At 37.5% G+C, this 25,967-nt stretch overlaps 1 protein-coding gene across 9 annotated transcripts; it reads right to left on the bottom strand.

The window, feature by feature from the left end:
* Positions 1–1,437: 1,437 nt before the first annotated feature.
* On the bottom strand, positions 1,438–23,981 carry LOC101118051 (general transcription factor IIH subunit 2). Of its 9 annotated transcripts, none has more exons than XM_012096792.4 (17): positions 23,945–23,981; positions 22,773–22,864; positions 21,089–21,151; positions 20,383–20,460; positions 20,025–20,061; positions 19,719–19,805; positions 18,998–19,048; positions 18,673–18,727; positions 12,244–12,349; positions 10,706–10,796; positions 10,427–10,514; positions 9,964–10,071; positions 9,411–9,474; positions 7,438–7,541; positions 6,803–6,905; positions 4,410–4,449; positions 1,438–2,966 (listed from the first exon to the last, which is right to left on the bottom strand). In XM_012096792.4, the coding sequence occupies exons 3-17, from the start codon at positions 21,142–21,144 to the stop codon at positions 2,847–2,849; spliced, it is 1,188 nt and encodes a 395-aa protein (XP_011952182.2). In that variant the 5' UTR covers positions 21,145–21,151; positions 22,773–22,864; positions 23,945–23,981; the 3' UTR covers positions 1,438–2,846. The 9 variants fall into 9 exon arrangements, with proteins under 9 accessions (XP_011952182.2, XP_060256225.1, XP_060256226.1 ...); XM_060400242.1 differs by having other exon boundaries at positions 22,581–22,864; XM_060400243.1 differs by having other exon boundaries at positions 23,815–23,981.
* Positions 23,982–25,967: the final 1,986 nt, after the last annotated feature.

A 25,967-nucleotide genomic window follows, 5' to 3' on the forward strand; every position in this document is an offset into this window, starting at 1 on the left:
GAAGGATAAGGATAAGAGGCTTGTGGAAGCTTCCTGATGAGAGGGACTGGCTGTGGGGGAATCTGAGTCTTGCTCTGATGGGCAGGGCTACGTTCAGTTCAGTTTAGTTCAGTCGCTCAGTCATGTCCAACTCTTTGCGACCGCAGGGACTGTAGCACATCAGACTGTCTTGTCCATCACCAACTCCTGGAGGTTGCTCAAACTCATGTCCATCGAGTTGGTGGTGCCATCCAACCATCTCATCCTGTCGTCCCCTTCTCCTCCTTCAATCATGCTCAGTAACTCTTTAATTTTCTGTTGATGGGTGGGGCTGACTGACTTCCTTGGTGGTGGTGGTGTAGTAACTAAGTCGTGTCCAACTCTTTGTGACCCCATGGACTGTAGCCTGCCAGGCTCTTCGGTCCATGGGATTCTCTAGGCAAGAATACTGGCTGGAGTGGGTTGCCATTTCCTTCTCCAAACTGACTTCCTTAGCAATTACTGAATGACAAAGAATCTGCCTGCAATGTGGCAAACTTGGGTTCGAGCCCTGGGTTGGGAAAATCCCCTGGAGTAGGAAATGGCAACCCACTCTAGTATTCTTGCCTGGAGAATCCCCATGGACAGAGAAGCCTGAGGGGCTGCAGGCCTTGTGGTTGCAAAGAGTCGGATATGACTGAACGACTAAGCACGAAGGACCAGATGACGCTGCACTGTGTGGCAGACCTTGCCCAGTGGGAAATGGGAGAAGTCAGGAAACTGCATTACTCTTCCTTCCTCCCTTTGATGGACCGCACAGAGGGGCAGCTCCTCTTATAAATCTTCTGGAGACGTCCTAAACTCTTAAGTGAACACACTTGCTGGGAGACTCCTATGATTTTTCACAGCTCGTCATCAAGTCTGGCCACCATGATAACATATTGTTTTTCCTTGTCTCACTTTTCCTTTTTTTCCTTATCTTTACATCCCTGAGCTACACCTCTCAAATAAAGTAACAACACTTTCACCTTTGCTGGAGGTTCTACTTTCAAGAGGACCCAAGTTAAGGATTTATGTGTACTATAATTTCTAGGATAACCACTAAAAAGATAAAAATAAAGTATACAATTTCCAAACTAGTTTAGGAAAACACAGAATGGTGGAAAACAAGCAATCCAAAAAAGAAAAAAGGCAAAAAAAGAAGAGAAAAATGAAGACAGAATAGAATATAGCATGAAGTAGGATGGTAGATTTAAACCAAAATATATCAGTAGGCATATTAAATATAAATGGATTGAATGCTTCAGTTAAAAGATAAAAGATTGTCAGGCATAATAAAAAAGAATATGAAGCAGTTTGGGAACGCATGTACACCCGTGGTGGATTCATGTCAATGTGTGGCAAAACCAATACAGTATTGTAAAGGAAAATAAAGTAAAGACAAACGGACAAAAAAACAAAATGTATGCATTCTAAAGCATTTTAAAAAGTCTAATTTTAATAATTAAAGTATCAAGGAGTTTTCTAATAGAACAATAGAACTCAGAAAGACATACTGCTCACAAAGGTCTCTATTGTTGAATAGTTTCCTTCATTTTTATAGTATATTGTGGTGTTCCATGAGGGAAATTAAGGCCAGAACTAACTGTTATCAGACTGTCATTTTTATTTCTATAATCTTACACAAGCTAGGATTTTCTCTATGATTTTGAGACTGGAAATTCCTCCTTAAGCCTAACTAAAATCTTCACCTTAACCATGTCAATCATACTAATAAAACCCCAAAGAGATACAGAGATAAGAGATAAAACTGGCTCAAAAGGCACTCAATATCTTTATAGATATTATAGAGTAGTGTGGGTGTGTGTCTAATGTATTTCCAAGTAACTTTTCAAGAGGTGCCTACTCATACCCTTTGTTTTAATTCAAGTAGAGGGAGACAGGATACTCTGATTATGTTAAAGGCATCTCTTTCAAGCCACTGATACCTCTTGTGGACAGAGCAGAAGGAAGGAAGTTGGCAGTTACCTGGTTACCTATAGCGAAATCTGTTTGCTAGTAAAGAACCATTTGGGTCTAGGCAGAGAGTATGATTCTTGGGAGAAAGATCTGTACTTATGTCTAATTATGTCTATTAGTAAGTGTGTGCACACATGCGCTATTAAAAATGCATATTTCTTCTAATAGCCTATAAGGGAAAAGAATCTGAAAAATAATATATATATGTATGTATCTATAACTGAAAAAAAAAAAAAAAAAGGCATATTCCTGGGCTCCCCCCAAGACTTACTGAATAGACTCTTCAGGATGGGATTACCCTGTATTTACTGATGATGTTCTTCACTAAGACTTATTATTTATAAAATCATGAATATCATAATGAAACTCAATCTAGAATGACCAAAGTTTGTAAATGTAAAATACACTTACTTTGCTATGGAAATTTGATTCACTCTCAGAAGGGTACACCCTAAAAAGAGTTCTGCCTTTCTGCCTACAGCAGTACACCTTCAATGAACCTGAAACACAGACCTCATCATACATTCTCACCTATATTCTTCTGATGACCTAGAGTAGGAAAGTTGAGGAGGATTAAGTTAAACAGTCCTTGGGTATGAACCTTAGTGAGGCTAACAAGGATAATTCATTAACCTGAACTATAAGGTAAATCAGATAACAAACCACCAAAATGGTGGTATTAGATAGACTCCATTAAGTGAAAACTTAACCAATTATTATAGAGGATGCTTTAAAGCAACAGGTTTCTGAAACCAGATTTTCCTTTCAAACTGTTCTTGATATTTTAACTGGAGTTTCTACTAAAGAATCATTTTATTTACAGTTTCAAATTTCTTTTTGACACATTCAATGTGTATTACATGCTGGAATCAAATACCCGAAGGAACTGGAATCTTATGAATACAGCCAGGACAACAATGAAGAGAGTCATGAACAAAAACATCACAGTCCACACAGAACACATTCTGGCACACACTGCAAACATAGACCTGCAATAAAAAGAAGAAAAGCTGAATTTAAAAAGAAGTTTCCAAAAGTTAAGTACAGCATAGCTAGAAGACTTGCAAGTTGCTTTGCTCTTTCATACACCTATCACTTTTCCCCCACTCACTTACCTGCTTTATTACTTCCAATGTACTATATAAATCTATGGAAATTAATTCTTTCCAAAAAATTATTCCTTAGAAATGAGGGAATAATTTTGTTTCTGAGTCCTTAAAGTCCCTTGAATTATAGGATACTCTCGATTACTTCATTTTAAATAATTATTTGGGGAAGACACATGAGCTTGAAATCACTGCTAGTTTTGAATTCTTCGACAGGTTACTGGAGTGATTCAATTAGAAAGAGAAGCACAGAAGTTTTAACAAAAATTTGTTATACCTAGGGAATTATAAAAATTATATTCCTCTTTTAATTAAACCACTAAAGAATAAGGCAAAAGACATATATATATAATATATAAATTATTATATTTTTATTTATTGTCATATTTATATAATACTAAAATAAAATAATAAGAAAAAAGAATAATAATATTCTATCAATATTATATATATAAATACTAGTGCCTTGGGGTGAAATTTCCAGGGCAACATCATACACAGATTAAAAAACCATCAAATCTCAAACAGCACAGCAGTAATGATGCTGTATTCTTAAAAACTATCAAATGAGTCAAACAGTGATTTTAGTGAGGATGTAGCTAATGATGTCAAAGAGGCATGTAAAGCTTCAAAAATTGTTTTTTTTAACTGGTTTTCTTTTGGCCATGCCTCACAGCTTATGGGAATCTCAGTTGCCTGACCAGGGACTGAAGATGGGCCACGGCAATGAGAGCACTGATTACCAACCACCAGATCACCAGAGAATTCCAAATAAAATTGTTTTATGAAATGCTGAGAGTAAAATAAAACAAGCAATCCTTTCTACTAGTGTTTTATATAGTTTATAAAGTATAGTTTTAAATATGGACATGTAACTAAATGAAAACTAAACAGTGACCTATCTTATTTGCAACTTTATGTAAGTTGATGTGTTCAAATTGGCCCCTGTTAACATTTTAAAAAATATTTTCTCAGTTCCTCAATGGGGAGAATATCCTTAAGATCTAAGGCCACCATAAATGGTAATGAGAGTTATGAGTTATGAGAGCCTAAAGTAAAATAAAGTAAAAAATGAGAGCCTAAAGTTAAAAAAAAGAGAGGAAAAAACTTTTAGTACTCCCAGACTAAATGCAGTTTAGCTTGCAGACTGAAGACAAAGTAAAGCAACTGTTTGTAATAGCTCCCATTTAATCTCTACCTACTGCTATACTTCTGAGGAATAACCTGATTTGAGCTTGGTCTTCAACAATCTACTGAAAACTTATAATACCATTTCCTCAATATTTATTGTACAATACTTAGTATTCACAAAGCACATGAACTTACATGTTGGTCTTTCAATTCCCCCTGACAGGCATAACAAAACCTGAAAAAGAAAGTTTAAGAATCATTTTGTTAAGAATTTACTCATTAAAATAGCTCAGGAAAATCTCAGTAACAAGAATTCTCTAATTAGTAAGTACAGTTGGCCCTTGAACAACAGGCAGTTTAGGGCTGTCAACCCCCAAGGTTAAAAATCTGAGTGTAACTTTACAGTTGGCTCTCTGGCCCTCTGACCCTCCATATCTGCAGTTTCACATTAGAGGATTCAACCAGCTATGGAACACGTAATACTGTAGTATGTATTTACGGAAAAAAACTGCATGTAAGTGGACCCTTGCATTTCAAATCCATGTTACTCAAGGGTCAACTGTAATTATCTTTAGGCATGATTTTTAGGAGAAATAATTAAGAATACCAGTAATTTAAGAAAATTCCACACTATAACCCAAGGTTATCCGATAGCTTAAAATTTTCCTTAAACTAATTTTATTTACATCAAGGTTAAATATGAGTATGCTTTCTCAACTGTGATTCTAGAGAAAACAATTTTCATGACTATTTTTCAACTTTCCCAAAGACAGCAGACAGCTGAAATAAGTCCAGATGAACAGAGAGGTGTTAATTTATGGCAAAAATGGATGCCTAAGGGCTTAATTTTCAAGGAATGGTTTAAAGAATTTAAAGTACTCCAAACTTAATACAAAAAAGAGCAGTTTCCTCCCTACCCACCCCCCACTTCATTTATAGAGTAAATCCTTTCAAAAATTTTAACTGTTTGACAGTTACCTATGCTCACAACTCTTGGTCTTTTCATAGGCATTGACTATGAACTTTCCACTATGGAAGATGAGATTTCATTTCTCTTTCAACCATCTTGAACCATTACAATACAGTACACACATAACAAATCCCATTCTCAACTCTTTCTATGTAGCTAAATCATTCCAGATGAAACAATATTTAAATATTTAGTTTATCATCACTGTATAGACGTATTCAGCTGAGCCATGCCATACAACTTTTCCTCTCTGTAAAGTACATTTTTTCCTGGAGTTAATAACTATGTTATTCATAAGCTTAGTTGTCTAATTACCACTAACTCAGCCCCAACCGTTCCCTGAGAAACCTAAATACCCTGCTGTTATGCTCAGCTACATCAAGAATTCTAGAGTTTCCATCTTCTGGTGACATCTCTCCTGGAGCATTCTGACGTTTTCCAAACTGGACTGACTGTTCTCTGTATCTGACAAATAAGTGTCATTCTGGGACTTCACCTTACAAGTTTGCTTTAGCCACTTTTGAATTAGATAATATTCCTGTTCTCTTTCATTCATTCTCATTCTCAGTTCCTTTGAGTCATCTCTTCCACAGCTTCCCAAGAAAGTCTCTTTTTGAGACCTTACGAATCTGAAAATACCTTTATTCTACCTGTTTATATATGTATTTTGGCCGCACCATGCAGCATGTAGGAACTTAGTTCCCTGACCAGAGATCGCACCCATGCTCCCTGCACTGGAAGCCTGTAGTGTTAACCACTGGACTGCCAAGGAAGTCCCTACTCTACCCACATTTAAACAATAGCTTGGCTGGGTATACAGTTTGGTTGGCAGTAATTTTCACTCCAAATTTTGAAGGAAATTGCTCCGTGTCAGCATCCAGTGTTGCTCACGAGATGTCAAACAAATTTTTTTTTTTTTAGGCTGAACCACACAGCATGTGGGATCTTAGTTCCCTGACCAGAGATCAATCCTGCACCCCACTCAGTGGAAGCGTGGAATCTTAACTGGAAGACCATCAGTGAAGTCCCAGAAGGCAAACAATTTTAATTCCAGGTCATGTGACCCCATTCTCCTTCTATAGAAATATTTAGGGCTAATGTTTTGCTGCAGCATACTCTGAAATTTCACAGTGATACATGTTAGCGCAAGTCTGTTTGCCTTCAACATGTCAAGTACTTGACAGTTCCTTTCAATCCAGAAAACTCTCTCCTTCAATAGTAGAAAATATCCTTGAATATTTCTTTCCCATCTTATATCTTTTCTTTATTTCTTACATTATTTTGATATTAGGCTTCCTGGATAAATCTTCCAGTTTTATATGATAGAAATCAACAAATGCTACAAGTCAGGGCTTTTTGTTTCTTTTTGGAGAGCTGATTTACCAAAACACCACCACTCCTGCAACATATAGTTGGGGTCAGGGAAATAGATTTCTGGAGATCTAGATCTGTTCAATGAATCATTTTAGTCATAAACAAGGCATTCTGCATCTCATTTTCTATAGTAGCAATAATCTTGCCCAAGTGAATGACACTTTTTTATGTAGTGTTAATAACAACATATTTGAACATAACTTTACCACTTGAAACAGGTATAATTTAATCAAAACTCATATACCTTTCTCCATTATGTTCTTCTAGGGGAATTTCTTGAAAAGCATCCAAAGGAAATAAATGATGGTAAGACCGTGCTAAGTGGGGAGCAGACACCAAAGTAAGACCTAACATACAAAGCAGAAAGACATATTTAATAACCGAAACCTCACAAAGATGATGGCTGAAATGTCAAATGATATAACTTAGGCTAAATATTTTCAAGTTTGTTTTTTTCTAGGATTGCAATTATTCATTTCTTAGTTTATCAGTGGCCATAAAAGGAGACTCCAAGATGGAATCTCCTTAGCTCTGTCACTAAGTATGTGATCTCTCTCGGCCCATTTGCTTACTTGTAAATGAAATAAAATTCTACAAATCTATTATTTTAATTCTTCATTCTCATATGTATTTATTTCATGAAGAGCTGCGAAAACATCAACTAGATCTATGGCACTGCCTTTAAAGAACATAGTTTTTCTGGAAAGAGAATTAGGAACCATCCAGAATGCCAAGTACTAGGCACACAATGAAAAAAGTAGCCTATATCTCCTTTAACAGATCAAATCCAGAAAGATAAGCAGAGCTTAATATTTATATTCAACAGCAATATAGTTACCCAAGATTAATTTACTAGATAATTAACAGCTGGTTTCTTACCACAGATTTTACATTCAACAGGAAGCTCACAGTACTTTGCCCGACACTGTGGGCAGAAATAGCCTCCTAATGTAAGTCCTGGCTCAGTGTTGCTATCCAGATGCCTGTTGGGGGGCAGGGGAAAGGAATATTACCTTTTAAAAAGTGATACACAAAGATGTGAGCAGTTGCAGCAAAAGAAGGGACACCACTGTAACTTTAAAACTTGTAAGTTGTTTCATAGCTCACTTATGCTCTGTTCACGTTTGTCTTTTTTTCCCTGTGCTTTGTTTTGAATAGCTTCTATTAATGTCTTTCAATTCACTCTTCTTCTTTAGCGACTAATCTGCCATTAATCTTTGTGGCTCAGCTGGTAAAGAATCTGCCTGAAAATGCGGGAGCCTTGAGTTCAATCCCTGGGTTGGGAAGATCCCCTGGAGAAGGGAAAGGCTATCCACTCCAGTATTCCAGCCTGGAGAATTTCATGGACTGTATAGCCCATGGGGTCGCAAAGAGTTGGACACGACTGAGCAACTTTCACTTCCCTTCACTTCACTGCCATTAATTCTAATCCAGTGTATTTTTTACCTAAGACACTGTATTGTTCATCTCTAGAAATGTGATTGGGGTCTTTATTCTATCCTCCCTATCTCTTATCAAATTCATGTACTCCTTAATTTTTCTGAGCACACAAAATACATTTATAATAATTTTAACACCTTACCTACTAGTTCTATCAACTGTGTTATTTCTGGATATGTTTCCATTCTATGATTTTTCTTCTTGTTATGGGTCATACCTTCCTACTTCTTTGTATGACTGGTAAATTTTTTTTTAACTTTTTATTTTATATCATAGTTGATTAACAATGTTGTGATAGATTCAACTGGACAGCCAAGAGACTCAGCCATACCTATACATATATCCATTTTCCCCTAAACTCCCCTCCCATCCAGGCTGCCACATAACACTGAGCAGACTCCCCTGTGCTATATATAGTAGGTCCTTGTAGGTTATCCATTTTAAATATAGCAGTGTGTACACATCGATCCCAAACTTTCTATCTCTTCTCCCCATCCTTTCCCCTGGCAACCATGAGTTCATTCTCTAAGTCTATGAGGCGTGACTGGTCATTTTTGATTGGCAGCCAGATACTGTGAATTTTGCTCTGCTTTTGGTGATGGATATTTTTTTTTGGTATTGATTTAAATATGTTGTGCTTTTCTTCCAAAATATACTTAAGCAAATAGTTTGATGACGAAACTTGCTTTTAAGTTTGCTGGCTGTCCAGAACAGCTGCTAGTCTAGGGTAAATTTGGTTTCATTACTGTGGACTCCATTCAATGCCTGTGACATTAAGAGGCCTTTCCACACTGACTGGTAGGAATGAGCCATTCCCTGCCCACGTGAGCTCTAGGGATTGTTCTGCTGCTCTACTCCAGTGCTTCTTTCTCTGGCTTCCAGGAGTGTCCTGATAGGAATGTACACATCAACACTCAGCTAATGATTCAAGGTGGCTGATACTTCTCCCAGAAATCTTGATTCCAGCTTGCGATTCATCCAGTCTAGCATTTCGCGTGATGTACTCTGCATATAAATTAAATAAGCAGGATGACAATATACAGCCTTGACATACTTCGTTTTCAATTTTGAACCAATCTGTTGTTTCATGTCCAGTTCTAACTGTTGCTTCTTGACCTGAATACAGATTTCTCAGGAGGCAGGTCAGGTGATCTGGTATTCCCATATCTTTAAGAATTTTACACAGTTTGCTAGATGATCGATAGCATACTACAGACTTTTCTCTACCTTGCTGTTTTAGCTAGTAATATTGCAAGAGTATATATAGTTCTCTCTCCTTTTTACAGCTACATAGAAAGTAATTGTCTACAAAAGTCATTACATTTCAAGCCTGTCTTTTAAATTAATAACTCACAGGAAGGAATTAACAATGTAAAAACATTATCATAAACAGTTTTAAGGTTTTTACTTACGCCATGCTGAAAGAGGGTTTTGCATCTTGGTCAGACAGAGAAGCAATGGTATGCTGAGGGAATCCTTTATGGAAGAAAATACATATTACTTTTTCTCCCCCAAGGAAATAGAAAAATTCTAATAATAGAAACCTAAAAATGTTCCTACCAGAAAGCTCACAAAGTTGTGCAAAAGTTCTCTTTCCTGTCTTTTGTACATTTATTAGAGCATGGTCAAACTGACAGCAATTTCTGGTTAGAAGAGAAATTAATAGTGGAGGAAAACGGGTAAGTGGAGGACCACAGGTCCATACATATGGTCTCAGATTCTAAAGTTTCATAAACATATTTTCTAACTTAACAACACTGAATACATAACACATACTACATTTTTAAAAGAAAATGTAATTTTGAAATACTTTCTGAACAACAGAGGAGTCCATTACAGTCTACTTTCACTCTATACAAGAACATACTTCTACGTTTAAAATTCTGGAATGCCCAAACCTATGTAGTTTATTTTTCATATATATTTTTAATTAATATAATTAAATAACACAAAATAAACACTTACCCATTCGAATAAGTGAGCATTCAGAATTTGAGCTAGCAGGAGGAGGACTAACATGATGTGTTAACAATTCTTTGTAATGGCTTTCATCTAAAATAACATGGTACGTGCCTAGGAAGACAAGAGAAAAAGAAAAGAAACATGAGCTTTCCAGACATAAGAATGATCTGTAATTTCTCTATAATTCTGTAAATTACCATCTAAAAACATTCATTTTCAAAATAAATGTTTATGTTAAATGATCACTTTTCAAAAAATTTGACATAGCTACTAAAACTTTCTTGCATTTTGAGATGATACGTTATAGAACTGGTGATACATTTAATATGACTACCCACATTTTGGACTTTGGTACACAAACTAATTTAAATTTAGCAGCTTAAAATAACCAATAAAAGTATTCTAACTAATAGATTGTTACTTTTTACATAGTGATTATGAGTAAATATTGATTCTAGATATATACCACCAGTTTCACGAGCAAGCGCAGTGCATACTCGAACCTCTGCAGACAATCCAATAATAGACACTCTGATTTTAGCCGCCTTTAGGGTCTTCGTAAAATCCAGGTAAATGGAGAGTTTTGAGGGAAGAAAAAAAAAGAATAATTAATATGCTTGATAAATAGAATGTTCTGAAAACTAGTAATAAACTTGGAGAATTCTAGTAATAAATTTACAGAACTCTGAAGAATTCTCTTTAGAGCTGTAACTGGTTTTAATTATGAAGAAATTATTGGTTCTACCTTAATTAAATCATAGATGTTAGAGGGATCACAGGTTGTGAGGCTGCTAAAGATGATTAGGACTTCTCTACTTGTATGTCCGGGCATGTGTCTAAAAAAAGAAGGAAAAAAACCACTCCAATTAGGTATAATAAATTACATTAGTTAAAAAAAACTTAAGACTAGTTAGTACACATACAAAAAATAAGTACACATGGTTTACACACTTTGACTACAGAACAACCCCATCTGTTTCAGCATTACAAAGGAATGAGTGGAGAGTATACTCTAAAAACCTTAACACCAGTTTTTCTAAAATTAGCTACACACAAAAATAATTCAGATTCATTTATTCATTCAATAAATATTTATGAACACTCATTCAAGTTCTAAGGATAAAGTGATAAACAAGGTCAATGAGGTTCCTGACATCATGCAGGTTACATTCTAATAGGTTTGTTTCATACAAAGTTTAAGGTGTACGTTGGAAAGTATGACAATGCCATATGAATCAATGTTAAAGCACATATGTGTGGCCTGAAAATAGTAACATACTTTTTTTTAAGCACTACAATTTAACCTCATGGTGACTGTCATAATACTCATAAACACTAATGACTGTGTACCATTTAGGTGGCACATTGGTAAAGAATTTATCTACCATGCAGGAGATTTAAGAGACACAGGTTCAATCTCTGGGTTGGGAAGATCCCTGGAGCAGGAAATAACCCTCTCCATATTCTTGCCTGGACTATTCCATGGATAGAGGAGCCTGGTGGGCTACAGTCTACGGAGTTGCAAAGAGTTGGACATGACTGAGCACTACCACCATTTAATTAAATGATGGCTTACAGGATTTTAAGGTATGATGAACTGCTCTCCTCTACACTAAATAGAGATATCTGTGCTTTTTGATGCAATGTTATCAATTATTTACAGCTTTCCTGCTTTAATTTTCATTGTTAGGCTCAGTTTTCACTGTGGATATTGCTATTGTATCTACCTTCACTGTGTGTGTTACCTCCTCAACTACTTCAAAACTGAAAAAAATGTATTAGTTAAAGGTATAAAAATCTGAGTCAGGATAGAGTATCTAAGGATAAAATATATAAGCTTTAACTATACTGAATTTTGGGGGTTTTAGCTATATTCTACATAGTTTAAACTGCTAGAAAAGTACTATTATTAATTTACAGATGTATTACAAAGTAAGTTAGTAAAAACCAGTATACAACAAACTCAGTTATTATACCACATTAATTTCCATATATAATAAATTTTCAATAAAAAAATTTTATGGTATTTCTTTTGCACTAGTAATATTGCTACAGCTTTAATTTTATTTTTCCAAAATCTTTAAGGATATACCTCAGCAACTAAAATATAAAATCAAAATTATTAGCCAACATCATACTATATACTATAATGTTACACATTTCTCTTAATCATAATTTCATTATAGTTAGGTTTATGGAGATGCATATTAACATTATAATTTCAACTTAACTCATTCAAAAAATGTTGAAATAAATTATAAACAATAAGTGTAAAATACCAACTTTAGAGTCTGCATAGCCATGCTTAAGGAGTTATAAAGAGATGGTTCTCCATGGCAAGTCATATCTACAGCTTTCTTCAAAGATGTTATATGTTTCCGTGGGTTTCCTAAAATATAAGTGGAAAATCTCTTTTAATACAAATGTATATATACACTATGGAAATCTACCTTTCTCCCAAATTTACATATTTATGATGTTAAACAGAATCCCTTTGATTTAGTTTTAGCAAGATGCACTTTTAAGAGAAATGTTATAAAGTCTCACTCATGTTGAAAAACCCAAATACAAATAATCTTTTTGTCTATTAGCAACATATTTTAATATTAATCTAGAATGCAAAACTTTTTACTCCTCATATTTCCTATTCCATCATTTTTAATACTAACATACGTTTACATTTAACGTCTCTGAAATCATGATGTGTCTTCCAAGCACTGGCAGTCAGTCACGCAGCTGCCACTGCCTGCTCATGTGAACACTGTTGCTATGTTGCTGCTCCAGCTGCAACACGTGCACTGTTTGTGCTGTTCATATTAACTTCTATTTAAAGTGGTTTTTTTTTAAGTTTATACAAAAGGTTATATTTTTATGTAGAAAGGCATGGAACAGAACACTAAGGCGCAAATTTGTTATTAGTGGAAGCAAAAACTCATTGATGGAAGAATGCCTACGCTTCCATGTTCTTCTTCAGGGGGAGAAAACCACCACTTTCTAAGACCTAAGAAAGGAGGATCTCCACAAAGAGACAAAACTGTGTTGTGTTGTTATTGAAATAACCTCTGAAGACTGTCTAATTCATGCTAAGTAATATAAATGAAGGGAAGAGAAAACGCCAAAAATTGAGACCTGTCAAACCACCAAGAAACTTGTATGAACAATTCACATGTCATTTGACACTGTGTCAAAGGTTAATTGCCAGAGTGTTTCCTTCTTGAGGGCTCATAAAATAAAGGTATCTTACTAACAATAAAATCTGAGATTCAATAAAATATGGTATTCTTCAGACCTTTCCTCCTATTTCATCACTGCTTTCATATTACTTAACGATAACAAAAACATTGAGTTTATCACACAGCAAATTGTCTTCATACCACTGAACATTTAAATTAGTTTCAACTGGTCACTATTACACATACTGTTGCAAATAGAATATTTGTAGAGGGACATTTTTCCTTCTTTCATAACATTTACTAAGCTTACTCCAAGGAACATTTTTTTTTTCCTCTGGCTGTGCCTCAAGGCTTGAGCCATCAGTTCCTGGTCAGGGACAAAAACCTGGTCAGAGACTGACCAGGAACTGAACCTAGGCCCTTGGCAGCCAGAGTGCGGGATCCGAACAACAGGATCGCCAGGTAATTCTCTTATGGAACATTTTTATGGTTCTTTTCCAGAAAATCTTGAACAAATTAACCAGACTATCAGCACTAAAAGTATCAGTTTCTCCATGGTTCAACACGCCATATATTGCTTTTGAAACTTCATTGTGCTCATTTAAAACATAGAAAATGTTGTTGAGTGTGCCGTTTTTTTGAATACTCAGTTCAGTTGTTCAGTCATGTCCAACTCTGCGACCCCATGGACAGAAGCGCACCAGGCCTCCCTGTCCGTCACCAACTCCCAGAGTTTACTCAAATTCATGTTCATTGAGTCGGTGATGCCATCCAGCCATCTCATCCTCTGTCGTCCCCTTCGCCTCCGCCTTCAATCTTTCCCAGCATCAGGGTCTTTTCCAGTGAGTCAGCTCTTTGGATCAGGTGGCCAAAGCATTGGAGTTTCAGCTTCAGCATCAGTCCTTCCAATGGATATTCAGGACTGATTTCCTTTAGGATGGACTGGCTGGATCTCCTGGAAGTCCAAAGGACTCTCAAAAGTCTTTTCCAAAACCACAGTTCAAAGGCATCAATTCTTTGCTGCTCAGCTTTCTTTATAGTCCAAATCTCCATCCATACATGACTACTGGAAAAATCATACCCTTGACTAGAAGGACCTTCATTGGCAAAGTAATGTCTCTGCTTTTGAATATGCTGTCTAGGTTGGTCATAACTTTTCTTCTAAGGAACAAGCATCTTTTAATTTCATGGCTGTAGTCATCATCTGCAGTGATTTTGGGGCCGCCCAAAATAAAGTCTGTCATTGTTTCCACTGTTTCCCCATCTATTTGCCATGAAGTGATGGGACCAGATGCCATGATCTTAGTTTTCTCAATGCTGAGCTTTAAGCCAACTTTTTCATTCTCCTCTTTCACTTTCATCCAGAGGCTCTTTAGTTCTTCTTCATTTTCTGCCATAGGGTGGTATCATCTGCATATCTGAGGTTATTGATATTTTTCCTGGCAATCTTGATTCCAGCTTATGCTTCATCCAGCCCAGCATTTCTCATGATATACTCTGCATAGAAGTTAAATAAGCAGGGTGACAATATACAGCCTTGACGTACTCCTTTTCCTATTTGGAACCAGTCTGTTGTTCCATGTCCAGTTCTAACTGCTGCTTCTTGATCTGCATACAGATTTCTCAAAAGGTAGGTCAGGTGGTCAGGTATTCCTATCTTTTTCAGAATTTTCCACAGTTTATTGTGATTTACACAGTCAAAGGCTTTGGGATAGTCAATAAAGCAGAAATAGATGTTTTTCTAGAACTCTCTTGCTTTTTCGATGATCCAGTGAATGTTAGATATTTGATCTCTGGTTCCTCTGCCTTTTCTAAAACCAGCTTGAACATCCTGAAGTTCACGGTTCACGTATTGTTGAAGCCTGGCATGGAGAATTTTCAGCATTACTTTCCTAGAGTGCTCTTTGGAAGGACTGATGCTGAAGCTGAAACTCCAATACTTTGGCCACCTCATGCGAAGAGTTGACTCATTGGAAAAGACTCTGATGCTGGGAGGGATTGGGGGCAGGAGGAGAAGGGGACGACAGAGGATGAGATGGCTGGATGGCATCACTGACTCGATGGACATGAATCTGAGTGAACTCCGGGAGTTGGTGATGGACAGGGAAGCCTGGCGTGCTGCGATTCATGGGGTCGCAAAGAGTCAGACACGACTGAGCGACTGCAGTGAACTGAACTGAAGTGACTTAGCAGCAGCAGCAGCAGCAAGAAAATCGGAGATACCAAGGAAAATTTCATGCAAAGATGGGCTCAGTAAAGGACAGAAATGGTATGGACCTAACAGAAGCAGAAGATATTAAGAAGAGGTGCTAAGAATACACAGAAGATCTGTACAAAAAAGATCTTCAGGACCCAGATAATCACGATGGTGTGATCACTCACTTAGAGCCAGGCATCCTGGAATGCGAAGTCAAGTGGGCTGTAGGAACCATCACTACGAACAAAGCTAGTGGGGGTGATGGAATTCCAATTGAGTGAACTCCGGAAGTTGGTGATGGACAGGGAGGTCTGGCGTGCTGCAATTCAAGGGGTCGCAAAGATTTGGACATGACTGAGCGACTGAAGTGAACTGAACTGAAGTGACTTAGCAGCAGCAGCAGCAAGAAAATTAGAGATACCAAGGGAAAATTTCATGCAAAGATGGGCTCAGTAAAGGACAGAAATGGTATTATGTCCAACTCTGTGTGACCCCATAGACGGCAGCCCACCAGGGTCCCCCATCCCTGGGATTCTCCAGGCAAGAACACTGGAGCAGGTTGCCATTTCCTTCTCCAATACATGAAAGTGAAAAGTGAAAGTGAAGTCGCTCAGTCGTCCGACTCCTAGCGACCCCATGGACTGTAGCCTACCAGGCTCCTCCGTCCATGGGATTTTCCAGGCAAAAGTACTGGAGTAGGTTGCCATTGCCTTCTCCCAATTTTCTTGAAGATTTCTTGAAAATAATCTTTCCCATTCTATTGTTTTCCTCTATTTCTTTGCATTGATTGCTGAGGAAAGGCTTTCTTATCTCTCCTGCTATTCTTTGGAACTCTGCATTCAAATGGGTATATCTTTCCTTTTCTCCTTTGCCTTTCACTTCTCTTCTATACACAGCTATTTGTAAAGCCTCCTCAGACAGCCATTTTGCTTTTTGGCATTTCTTCTTCTTGGGGATCGTCTTGATCCCTGTCTCCTGTACAATGTCACGAACCTCCATCCATAGATTATCAGGCACTCTGTCTATCAGATCTAGTACCTTAAATCTATTTGTCACTTCCACTGTATAATTATAAGGAATTTGATTTAGGTTCTACCTGAATGGTCTAGTGGTTTTACCTGCTTCTTTTTATTTAAGTCTGAATTTGGCAATAAGGAGTTCATGGTCTGAGCCACAGTCAGCTCCTGGTCTTGTTTTTTGCTGACTGTACAGAGCTTCTCCATCTTTGGCTGCAAAGAACAGAATCAATCTGATTTCGGTGTTGACCATCTGGTGATGTCCATGTGTAGAGGCTTCTCTTGTGTTGTTGGACGAGGGTGTTTGCTATGACCAGTGTGTTCTCTTGGCAAAATTCTATTAGCCTTTGCCCTGCTTCATTCTATACTCCAAGGCCAAATTTGCCTGCTACTCCCGGTGTTTCTTGACTTCCTACTTCTGCATTCCAGTCCCCCATAATGAAAATACATCTTTTCTGGGTGTTAGTTCTAGAAGGTCTTATAGGTCTTCATAAAACCGTTGAACTTCAGCTTCTTCAGCATTATTGGTCGGGGCATAGAGTTGGATTCAAAACTAGTATTTTGAATACTAGTTTGTTTAAATTTTCTTTTTTAACAGTTGTTTAATTCCTTTTTATTCTGGTATGAATTATGTATTTTTTGCCCATTCATTCATTTGGAACTTCTTGGTGTTCTTATTTACTCGAGTAAGTTTTAAAATATTAACTATTTGCCACAGTTAATATACTGTGGACCCTTGAACCGTAAGTGTTTGAACTATATAATCTACTTATATGCAGATTTTTTTCACTTAGTACATACTACAGTACTACATGATGTGCAGATGGTTGAATTCTCAGATGTGGAATCAAGGAAACAGAGGACCAACTATAAAGTTATAAGCAGATTTTCAACTACACAGAGGGTCAGCACTCCTAATGCTCAACTTGTTCAAGGGTCAGCTACATATTGCAAGTATTTATTTTTAGAATCATAAACTTTAGAAATGAAAAGTACCTAAGTCCAAATCCTTCATTTCATAACTGAGAAAGAAATCTAACAACTTAAATGATTTGCTGAAAGACATATGCCTACCCAATGGCAGGACCAGTAGTCAAACCTTGATCATATGGCTCTCTATCCACTTTTCTTTCTACCACACCATACAAAAAAATTTTTAATGTCCTATTATGTTATGAGTGTAGGAATAAAGTATATTTACATTACTCTCAGTGTGGTTTATAGCAGTAATTCTGTTCAGGGGAAAAGGGTATTCTCAAGAGGCCTATAAGAATCTCCAGAGGATTTTTCCTCTCTGTACATGTTACCTGCCAGGCACCCACAGAATACTATTATTAACTAGGGGGAGGGAACATGCGGGAGGGTTGGCCCTACATCCTTTTCTTAGGGGAACCATCCTTCCCTCACTATATAATAATCCAGTTTAGACGACATGGTGCAGGTGGAACTTATCCCACTTCTATCGTACTCCAAGCAGAGACATGTAATCCAGGCCTACCAACAAAATACTTCATTCCCTTAGCCATTTCACTGCTCATGTATGGGCAGATCTTAATCAGGGTCAATAAGAACCCTCTTTGGAGCTTGTGCTGAGACTACAAACTAGGAGGGTCATGTAGACTTGATAGACATCTTACTTAGGGACTTCCCTGGTGCTCCAGTGGTTGAGTCTGGCTTGCCATACAGGGGACAAGGGTTCCATCCCTGGCCTGGAAAGATCCCACATACCTCCAGGCAACTAAGCCCTGTGTGCCACAACTACTGAAGCCCTCGTGCCCTAGGGCCCTTGTTCCACAACAAGAGAAGCCACTGCAATGAGAAGCCCAACACTGCAACTAGAAAGTAGCCCCTGCTCGCCACAACTAGAGAAAGCCTGTGCACAGCAATGGAGACCCTGCAGAGCCAAAAATAAATAAAGAAATAATTTTTAAAAAATTAAGTGACTCTTGTGAATGGTTACAATAATTTTATCCTAATACTTTCATGACTAAATAAATATTTACATCCATTATAATACTATTCATCACTGTGCAGAACTCAATTTAATACAGTTCATTTTAGGGACCTCCCTGATGGTCCAGTAATTAAGACTGCATTTCCACTGCAGGGGGCACAAGTTTGATCCCTGGTCAGGGAACTAAAATAAAAGAAAAAAAAAGGCCATTTTAGAGACAGAGAGTTTAACAGAAGTTTTTTTAAAGAGTTTTACCTAGACAGCCTGCAGGAAGGTTTCATTTTGCTTATTAGGCAACCTCATGAACAGGGTTACAAGGTTAGATAAATAAAGCAAAGTCCTTGAGTGCAAAAAAGGTAATTTTATGCATACCTGAGAGTTCAGTCAGTTTTTCAGCTCTTTTACTCTTTGTTACAATTATTCCAATCTCAAAATAAAAACAAAAATGATTATTAAATTACTTCTTCTTGATAAGAATGTACGTAACTAAAATAAATGACTAGTTAAAAATGGAATAAGTGACGTGAAAAACTAACTTCTAGAGTTATCTTGCTTTTCATTGACAAGTGTCACAGTAACTTGTACATAATCTGAATCACTTCAGTGATAGAATATATGTCCAATGTTTTAAAAAATACATTATATTTGGCAATAATATCAGGATGCTAATTCTGAATTATATCACTTTTCCACATACCTGACTAATAGGATTTTGATCAAAATATTCCTCTACAAAGTATTCCAGCAACTGTTTAAAGAAAACAAAAAGAAAAAACTGGGTAACAGCAAAACAGCAACAAAGAGAACAGGTTTTGTGAAATCTATTTATCAAGAATTATTTCTTATGATTTTTAAGCTGACAAATTTTAATAAAATGTTAAGTAGTAAAGATACTAATAAATAAAATAATACATTTAAAAATATTAAATAAATATAAAAATTAAAATAGCAAATAAAATTGAATTTGAAATGGTAAGTGATGACACAGGTGTAAGCTCAGCCTTAAAAGATGGAACCATTCGGACACGTAAGACAGAAACAATCTAAACAAGAAAAAGATCCAAAAAAGATAAACAGGAAAACGAGCAAAACTGAAGATGAGTTTGAACAAGTTAGGAATAATCTGAATGCATTTATAAGCTGAGGAGATTACTTCAAGTAAGTCAAAGGAGAATGAAGACTCAGTGAAGAAAAGGAATAACTGATGAAGCAAGATCCTAACATGGAGTGGAAGTTAAGAGCATGAATAATTACTGATTTTGGTATATGATTTTGGTAAGTAATCCAGAGTAGCACTTCTACTTAGCTATAGTTTGCATCACCTCAAAAAAAATAGGCCTGCATTCTTTAAAAACATTTGTTTTGGAATTCAGCAGCCTTCCTCACATGTAATACAAATCAGAATTATTTTAGTATACCTTTAATGTACATGTCAGTCTGTTTGGCTTTAAATCTTGGTCTTCCATTGTTCTCGATCCATCTACTACCACATATAGATGGCGCATCTACCAAAAATAAAATCCCCCAAATAAACAAAACACATAAATAAGAACAATTTTCAAATACATTTTTGACCAACAAGTAAAAATGGCACTTAGCATTTACATATTCTACATGTATATTTTTAATATATTCCTTTAAAAAGTTTATTCTATTTGAGCCAGAATGTTTGTGTAACTCAAACTAGTTCTGTACCAGTAAAGGGAAAAAGAATAACATCATACCATTCCAAGTCGAACTTGTCCATGGTGCTCAAATACCCTGTTAAAATTACGCAAAGGTTTTAAGGAAATATCGCATACTACCCGAAAGATCATTACAACTTTTCAACTAAACTGCACTTTTCTAGGGAAGTAAATTATTAACTTATGGGATGCATATAATTATGTGCATTTGAGATAAACACTGAAGATGAAGTTCCCTGATGAGGCTCTAGGTTGCTGGGTCTACCCCCGGTATTTAAAAGGCTGTAAGTCAGGTTCTCCGAAACATGGCTCAAATGAAGTACTGAGGAGTGGGGCAGAGGTGGACAAAAACCCTTAAAGGAATTTTACCTCTGTAACACACACAAAGGTTACATACCTTTTTCTCTTCGCTTTGAAGAGAATGTCTTCAATTGTAGCTTTAAGTGATCCTGATTCATCTTCTTTAAGAATCTCCCTATAGGAAATATTTAATTGTTTGAAAAGATAAGCTAAAATTTTATTAACCCAAGAGAAATGAAAACATGTCCACACAAAGATCTGTACCTGAATATTCACAGCTATGTTATTCCTAACTGGCAAAAATTATAAATAATCTAAATGTCCATCAAATGGAGAAAGGATGAATGAAAATATGACATAAACATATAACAGAATACCATTCAGCAATAGAAAGGAAATAATTACTTATACATGCTACAATACGGATGAACTTAAACAGCATGTTCAGTAGAAGAAGTCGGACAAAACTGACCATATATTATATGATTACATTTACAGGAAATGTCCAGAAAAGGCAAATCTAAAAAGAGAGAAAGTACCTAGATTAATGGTTGCCTAGGACTAGAGGTGGAAATGGAATTAATTGTATATGGACATGCGGGATATTATCGGAATGGTAAAAATGTTCTAAAACTGGTTTATGTTGATGTTTGCACAGCCCTGAAGATTTCTAAAAATCACTGAATTATACATAAGAAACATGAATTTTAACATGTGTAAAATATACTTCAAAAGTGTTGTTGGGGAAAAAAAAACTAAAACAACATCTACAAGGGAAGAGAGAGTAATAATGCCCTACTTACCATGTTCTTTCATAGCCTCCTTCCCATCGCTTAGTTCTTTCAGGCTCTTCATCCATTTTGTTCCTTACACATTGTAAAAAAGTCATTAGACTGTGAATTTATTAAAGATGATAATCACCAGATGTATATAATTAAATTTGAAAAGTAAAGAGAGGGAAATACACATACAAAGTAAAAAAAAGAAAACTCGGCCTGCAAAGTCATATTATTCTTTGCAATTTATTCAATAATTGTAGTTGAACGCAAATCCTCATGGAACTTTTTCATATCCTCAAGAAAGAATGTGAATATTTATGCTCAAATTTGGCACCAATATAAATAAGCTTCTCTTTACAATTAATAAAAAATAAAGATGCATTAAAGATGTGTCACAGGACAGAACCACAGAATTATGAGAAGTGGCTACAGGTATAGACGAAACAACACGAGCTACAACTGTTGCTGCTTATCACTGAGTGATAGATACATGGTGATGCATTTACTGCCTCTCCATCTTTGTGTCTCTGTGAATTTTTTCATAATCAAGCTTCTTTAATAAAACTTACTTTATTCATAAATGATAAGTGTTTATGGCTCATAATTTTTAAAAATTTATTTTAAATTTTTTGGTCATTCCCCATGGCACATGGGACCTTAGTTATGCCATGAGGAATCAAACCAGCACCCCCTGCATTGAAAGGCAGAAACCACTGGACAGCCAGGATAATTTTTTAAAACAATACAGTGGCAAACCTATACTATAATCCCAACTATTAAAAGAAAATGGAAATATTTAGTAATCCAATAAATAGGACAAATGGTTTTGAGTGGATGTTAGGATTAAGGATGATTAGGTTTTTGTTTATTCTTTTCTATATTTTCATATTTTCAATATGAATGTGTATTTTTTTAATAATCAGGGACAAAATTGGTGTTGGGAGGCATCTATTAACCATTTGTTGCTGTTTAAACTCTAAGTCACATTGGACTCTGCATTCCCATGGACTATAGCCCGCCAGGCTTCTCTGTCCATGGGATTTCCCAGGCAAGAATACTGGAGTGGATTGCTATTTCCTTCTCCAGAGGATCTTCCCCACCAAGGGATCGAACCCACACCTCTTGCATTGGCAGGCAGGTTCTTTATCACTGAGCCACCTAGGAAGCCGCTCTATTAACCATAACCAAGTAATAAACACCCCATCATATTCACACCTCCACCCTCCCCAATGGACTCTCCCTCTCCATCTTAGATTCTCACTTTCAACTTCCTTCTTTCATAAATGAAGGATTAAAGGAATCCTAAGTGCCAAGACATTAAGGACAAAACAAATCCCATCACTGGCAGGGGAAAAGATTAATTTTTGTGATAAGGACAATAACCCATTCTCCACTGGCCTTCTCTGGTGCCTCAGATGGTAAAAAATCTGCTTGCAATGTAGGAGACCCACGCTCAATCTCTTGGTTGGGAAGATCCCACAGAGAAGCAAATGATTACCCACTACAGTATTCTTGCCTGGTGGATTACAGTCCATGAGGTCACAAAGAGCTGGACGTGACTGAGCAACTAACATTTTCATTTTCACACTACTCATTCATTGTTCTATAGAAAAATATACTTAAAAATCCAAATAAATGTAGACTTTTATAAATGAACTTCTGGAATTTAAATCTATTGATAAATTGAAAGCTGCCTTTATGGCATTACCGCTTTCTTGGCACTTGCTACAATCAGATATTGTTTACTAAACTTCTGAGGATTCAATTGTTTCAGGAGATCAGGTGTTCCACTGTAGTATCCTGAAATAACAAGAAATGACTTAATTTTGACATCTGTGCTTTCTCAACACACTTATGTTGGTGCCTTATATGCTTAATGATGAGTGTAGTAACACAGCATGCAGAGACGAAACTGAACATTTTGGTCTTCCATGGAGGTGTGTTTGTATTTACCGAGAATATAAAAAATCAAAAGCTTAAAATTCTTAAAGATGTGGTTACTGCCGTTCATCACACCAATATTTAAACTATTTTTAGTTTATGACCTTTAATTCCCTGAAAGTTCAGAAACAACGTGAGAACCAATGAGCAGAAGCTGCAGTCAGGAACACCTCTGGCTCACTGCATACAAGAATCTCTTAATTCGAACTGACTGCAATGGGAAATTACAGGGATAGGACAGAGGTAATAAGATCCTCATAACTGCAGATGTTCAAAGGGAAGCTGGATGTTTACAATGCAGGCAGTTAATAGAGAAGGCATTTATGCCGTCTGGAGAAAGATGTACTTGGTAACCACTTAAGCAGCATCTTCAACTGCCTATGATTGAATAGTCCACCTTCTTACAAATATCGCTGGGAATCCACTCCAGAAAAAACACTCCCCTCAGGAGAAGCCTGGTGGTGTGATTCCTTCACATGAGCTCAGCATGTTACATGTAAACAATGAGATTTGCACCAAACATCGCAATTTATGAAGCTTTCCCTCACACCTAACCCTGCCAAGCGCTTTGAGGCAAGGGTGATAACAGTCCTGCTTTTCAGGTGTGGAACTCAAGGCTCAGAGGTTGGTAACTCTATTGAAGCCACACAGATGGTGGCTGGTCACAAGCTAAACCCAGGGCCACAAGTACCAAACTTGCGTCCTGCCCTAGGGAAAGAGAGTCACTCCAAAGTGCCGCCCTAGATAGATGCTTCTATGCAGCTTCATAGACGGAAATTCTCCTCCTCCTCCACACGCTCCCACACAACCTTCTTCCCTATGAGGCGGTTCGCGGTCATTCAGCCTCCGCTCCCAGCTGCGAAGGCCCTTCACGCTGCCTTGCTTCCTAGGCGGCGGTTCTCCGCCGCGGCTCCGGGAAATCCTCTACCACTGACTTACCTGTCCTGCCGAGCTCTGTTCTGCCGGAAGTTCTGCTCAATCCGCTCTAAGTGCTCCGCCGAAGTCCTTCCGCCGCGCGCGGTAGTGACGCGCAAACGTTCCGACTGCTGGGAGTGGCGCTTGCTGGAGCCGGGCGCTCACTGGCCCGGCAACCTGGTACTGATTTCGGGTGCGGGAAGCACCTCCTGCACCCTTCCCGCTATTCACGAAGAGGCGGGGAGGGTGGTGGCCGTTCGCTCTTGGAAATTCGGAGGCCTGGTAGCTGCCCACACAGGATCTGAGGCCTGGGTGACCACAGCGGCAGTCTCAGCTGAGCCAACTTGCAGTGCAGCGGTTTTCCGGAGCTCCTCTGCTGCCCGTGCTAAAAGCCACAAATACTTATTGAGCACTTACTTTGGGACTGATACAGTTCTAAGTACTGAGAAAATAGCAGTGAAAAACTGACAAAAATCCGTGCCCTCATGACATTGTGAAGAGAAATATACTGTATCAAATGGTGATCGTGCCATAGAGAAAAATGGAGCAAGGAAGAGGAAAGTGAAAGTGTTATCGCTCGGCAGTGTCCGACTCTTTCGACCCCATGGATTGTAGACCGCCAGGCTCCTGTCCATGGAATTCTCCAGGCAAGAATACTGGAGTGGGTAGCCATTGCCTTCTCTGGGGCTCTTCCCTATCCAGAGATCCAACCCAGATCTCCCGCATTGCAGGCGGATTCTTTACCATCAAAGCCAGCAGGGAAGCGGAAAAGGGTTGCAGTTTAAAACAGGTGCTCAGGGAACCGCCGTCCATCAGCAGCTCCTTTTATTTATCCCCGGAAGAAAAGGTCTTATTTAGTTCTGTTGTTGTCTTTAGAGGAAATTAGCATTACTGATTACCAGTGCCAGTTGGCGTCCATCGTTGCCTTCCTCCACATCTTTGATTCCAAGACTCTATATAGACTCCACCCCTTTCCTTTTCATTTCCTTCATCTCCTCCCTCCTTTCCTTCCACAATCCCCACACTCCTGTTTCCCCCTCTGTTCTGAATGGCTATTCTGCTCCAAGACGGGATACACACCTACAGGACAGACAGCTGCCACCCAAGCCCCAAGCTTCTCATTTGTGTTTACCATCCAGCTGACTGGAAAGACTGTGGAAAACCAGGAAAAGGACAGAGGGTTTGCCAATAGATTTAAATTAAATCATATTTGTGGACAGGAGGATGAATTATTCAAGCTTTCCCCAACTCTGAAGTTCACTCTCCTCTAAATATGTGTCAGTCTCAGATCTTAGCTCAAGTAGGAATGGTATTAAGGCAAAACAAAAATGCATAAATCCATGGTAATCTTTTGCCATTATTATGACTAACAATATTTTGTGTACAAAGTGGTAGAAAAAAGAAACAATATAACCTAGTCAAACATTTCAATTTGTAAAAGTAAGGAGCAACTTTAAATAATGGAACAATCTGTTCTCTGCCCATGGGTGGCTGGACACAATCCACAGAGTTAGGAAATTTGTAAATGGCTCAGTCAGTGGATCAAGCTGAAATTCAAAGTGTACAAAGACTGGGAGAGGTTAATCTGCCTACTGCAATACCTTTAGATGGAACCTCAATCATTCAGACTCATTAAAAACCTCCAAAATTGTTTATGAGTATCTAACAGTCTTTATCTTGAGGTGAACTCTATACCATCTTTTAAAGCATTTGTTCATTACCTGTGAATGGTCACAATGCCAAACCTAATGCAGTTATCTGCCTAAAATTAAAAAGAATTTACACTGTAGAGCTATATTCAGCGCACACCAAGTATGTGGGATGGGGTTGATACATGTACTTTTAAAACCCAGTTTACTTTTAAAAACTTGTTTAAAGTTTCACCATTTGGCTTTGAAAAATAGGTGTAACTTGCCATATTTATTATTTACTTTCTGACAAGGGCTGTTCTAAGTCACACATTAACTACCTTCATAACAACCATGATTTAGGTACAAGTGTCTTTTGTACTATAAGCAAACTAAGTATAGGAAGGCTAAGTAATTTG

The sequence above is a fragment of the Ovis aries genome, chromosome 16 (assembly GCF_016772045.2).
Source record: "Ovis aries strain OAR_USU_Benz2616 breed Rambouillet chromosome 16, ARS-UI_Ramb_v3.0, whole genome shotgun sequence".
NCBI classification, from domain to species: domain Eukaryota; kingdom Metazoa; phylum Chordata; class Mammalia; order Artiodactyla; family Bovidae; genus Ovis; species Ovis aries.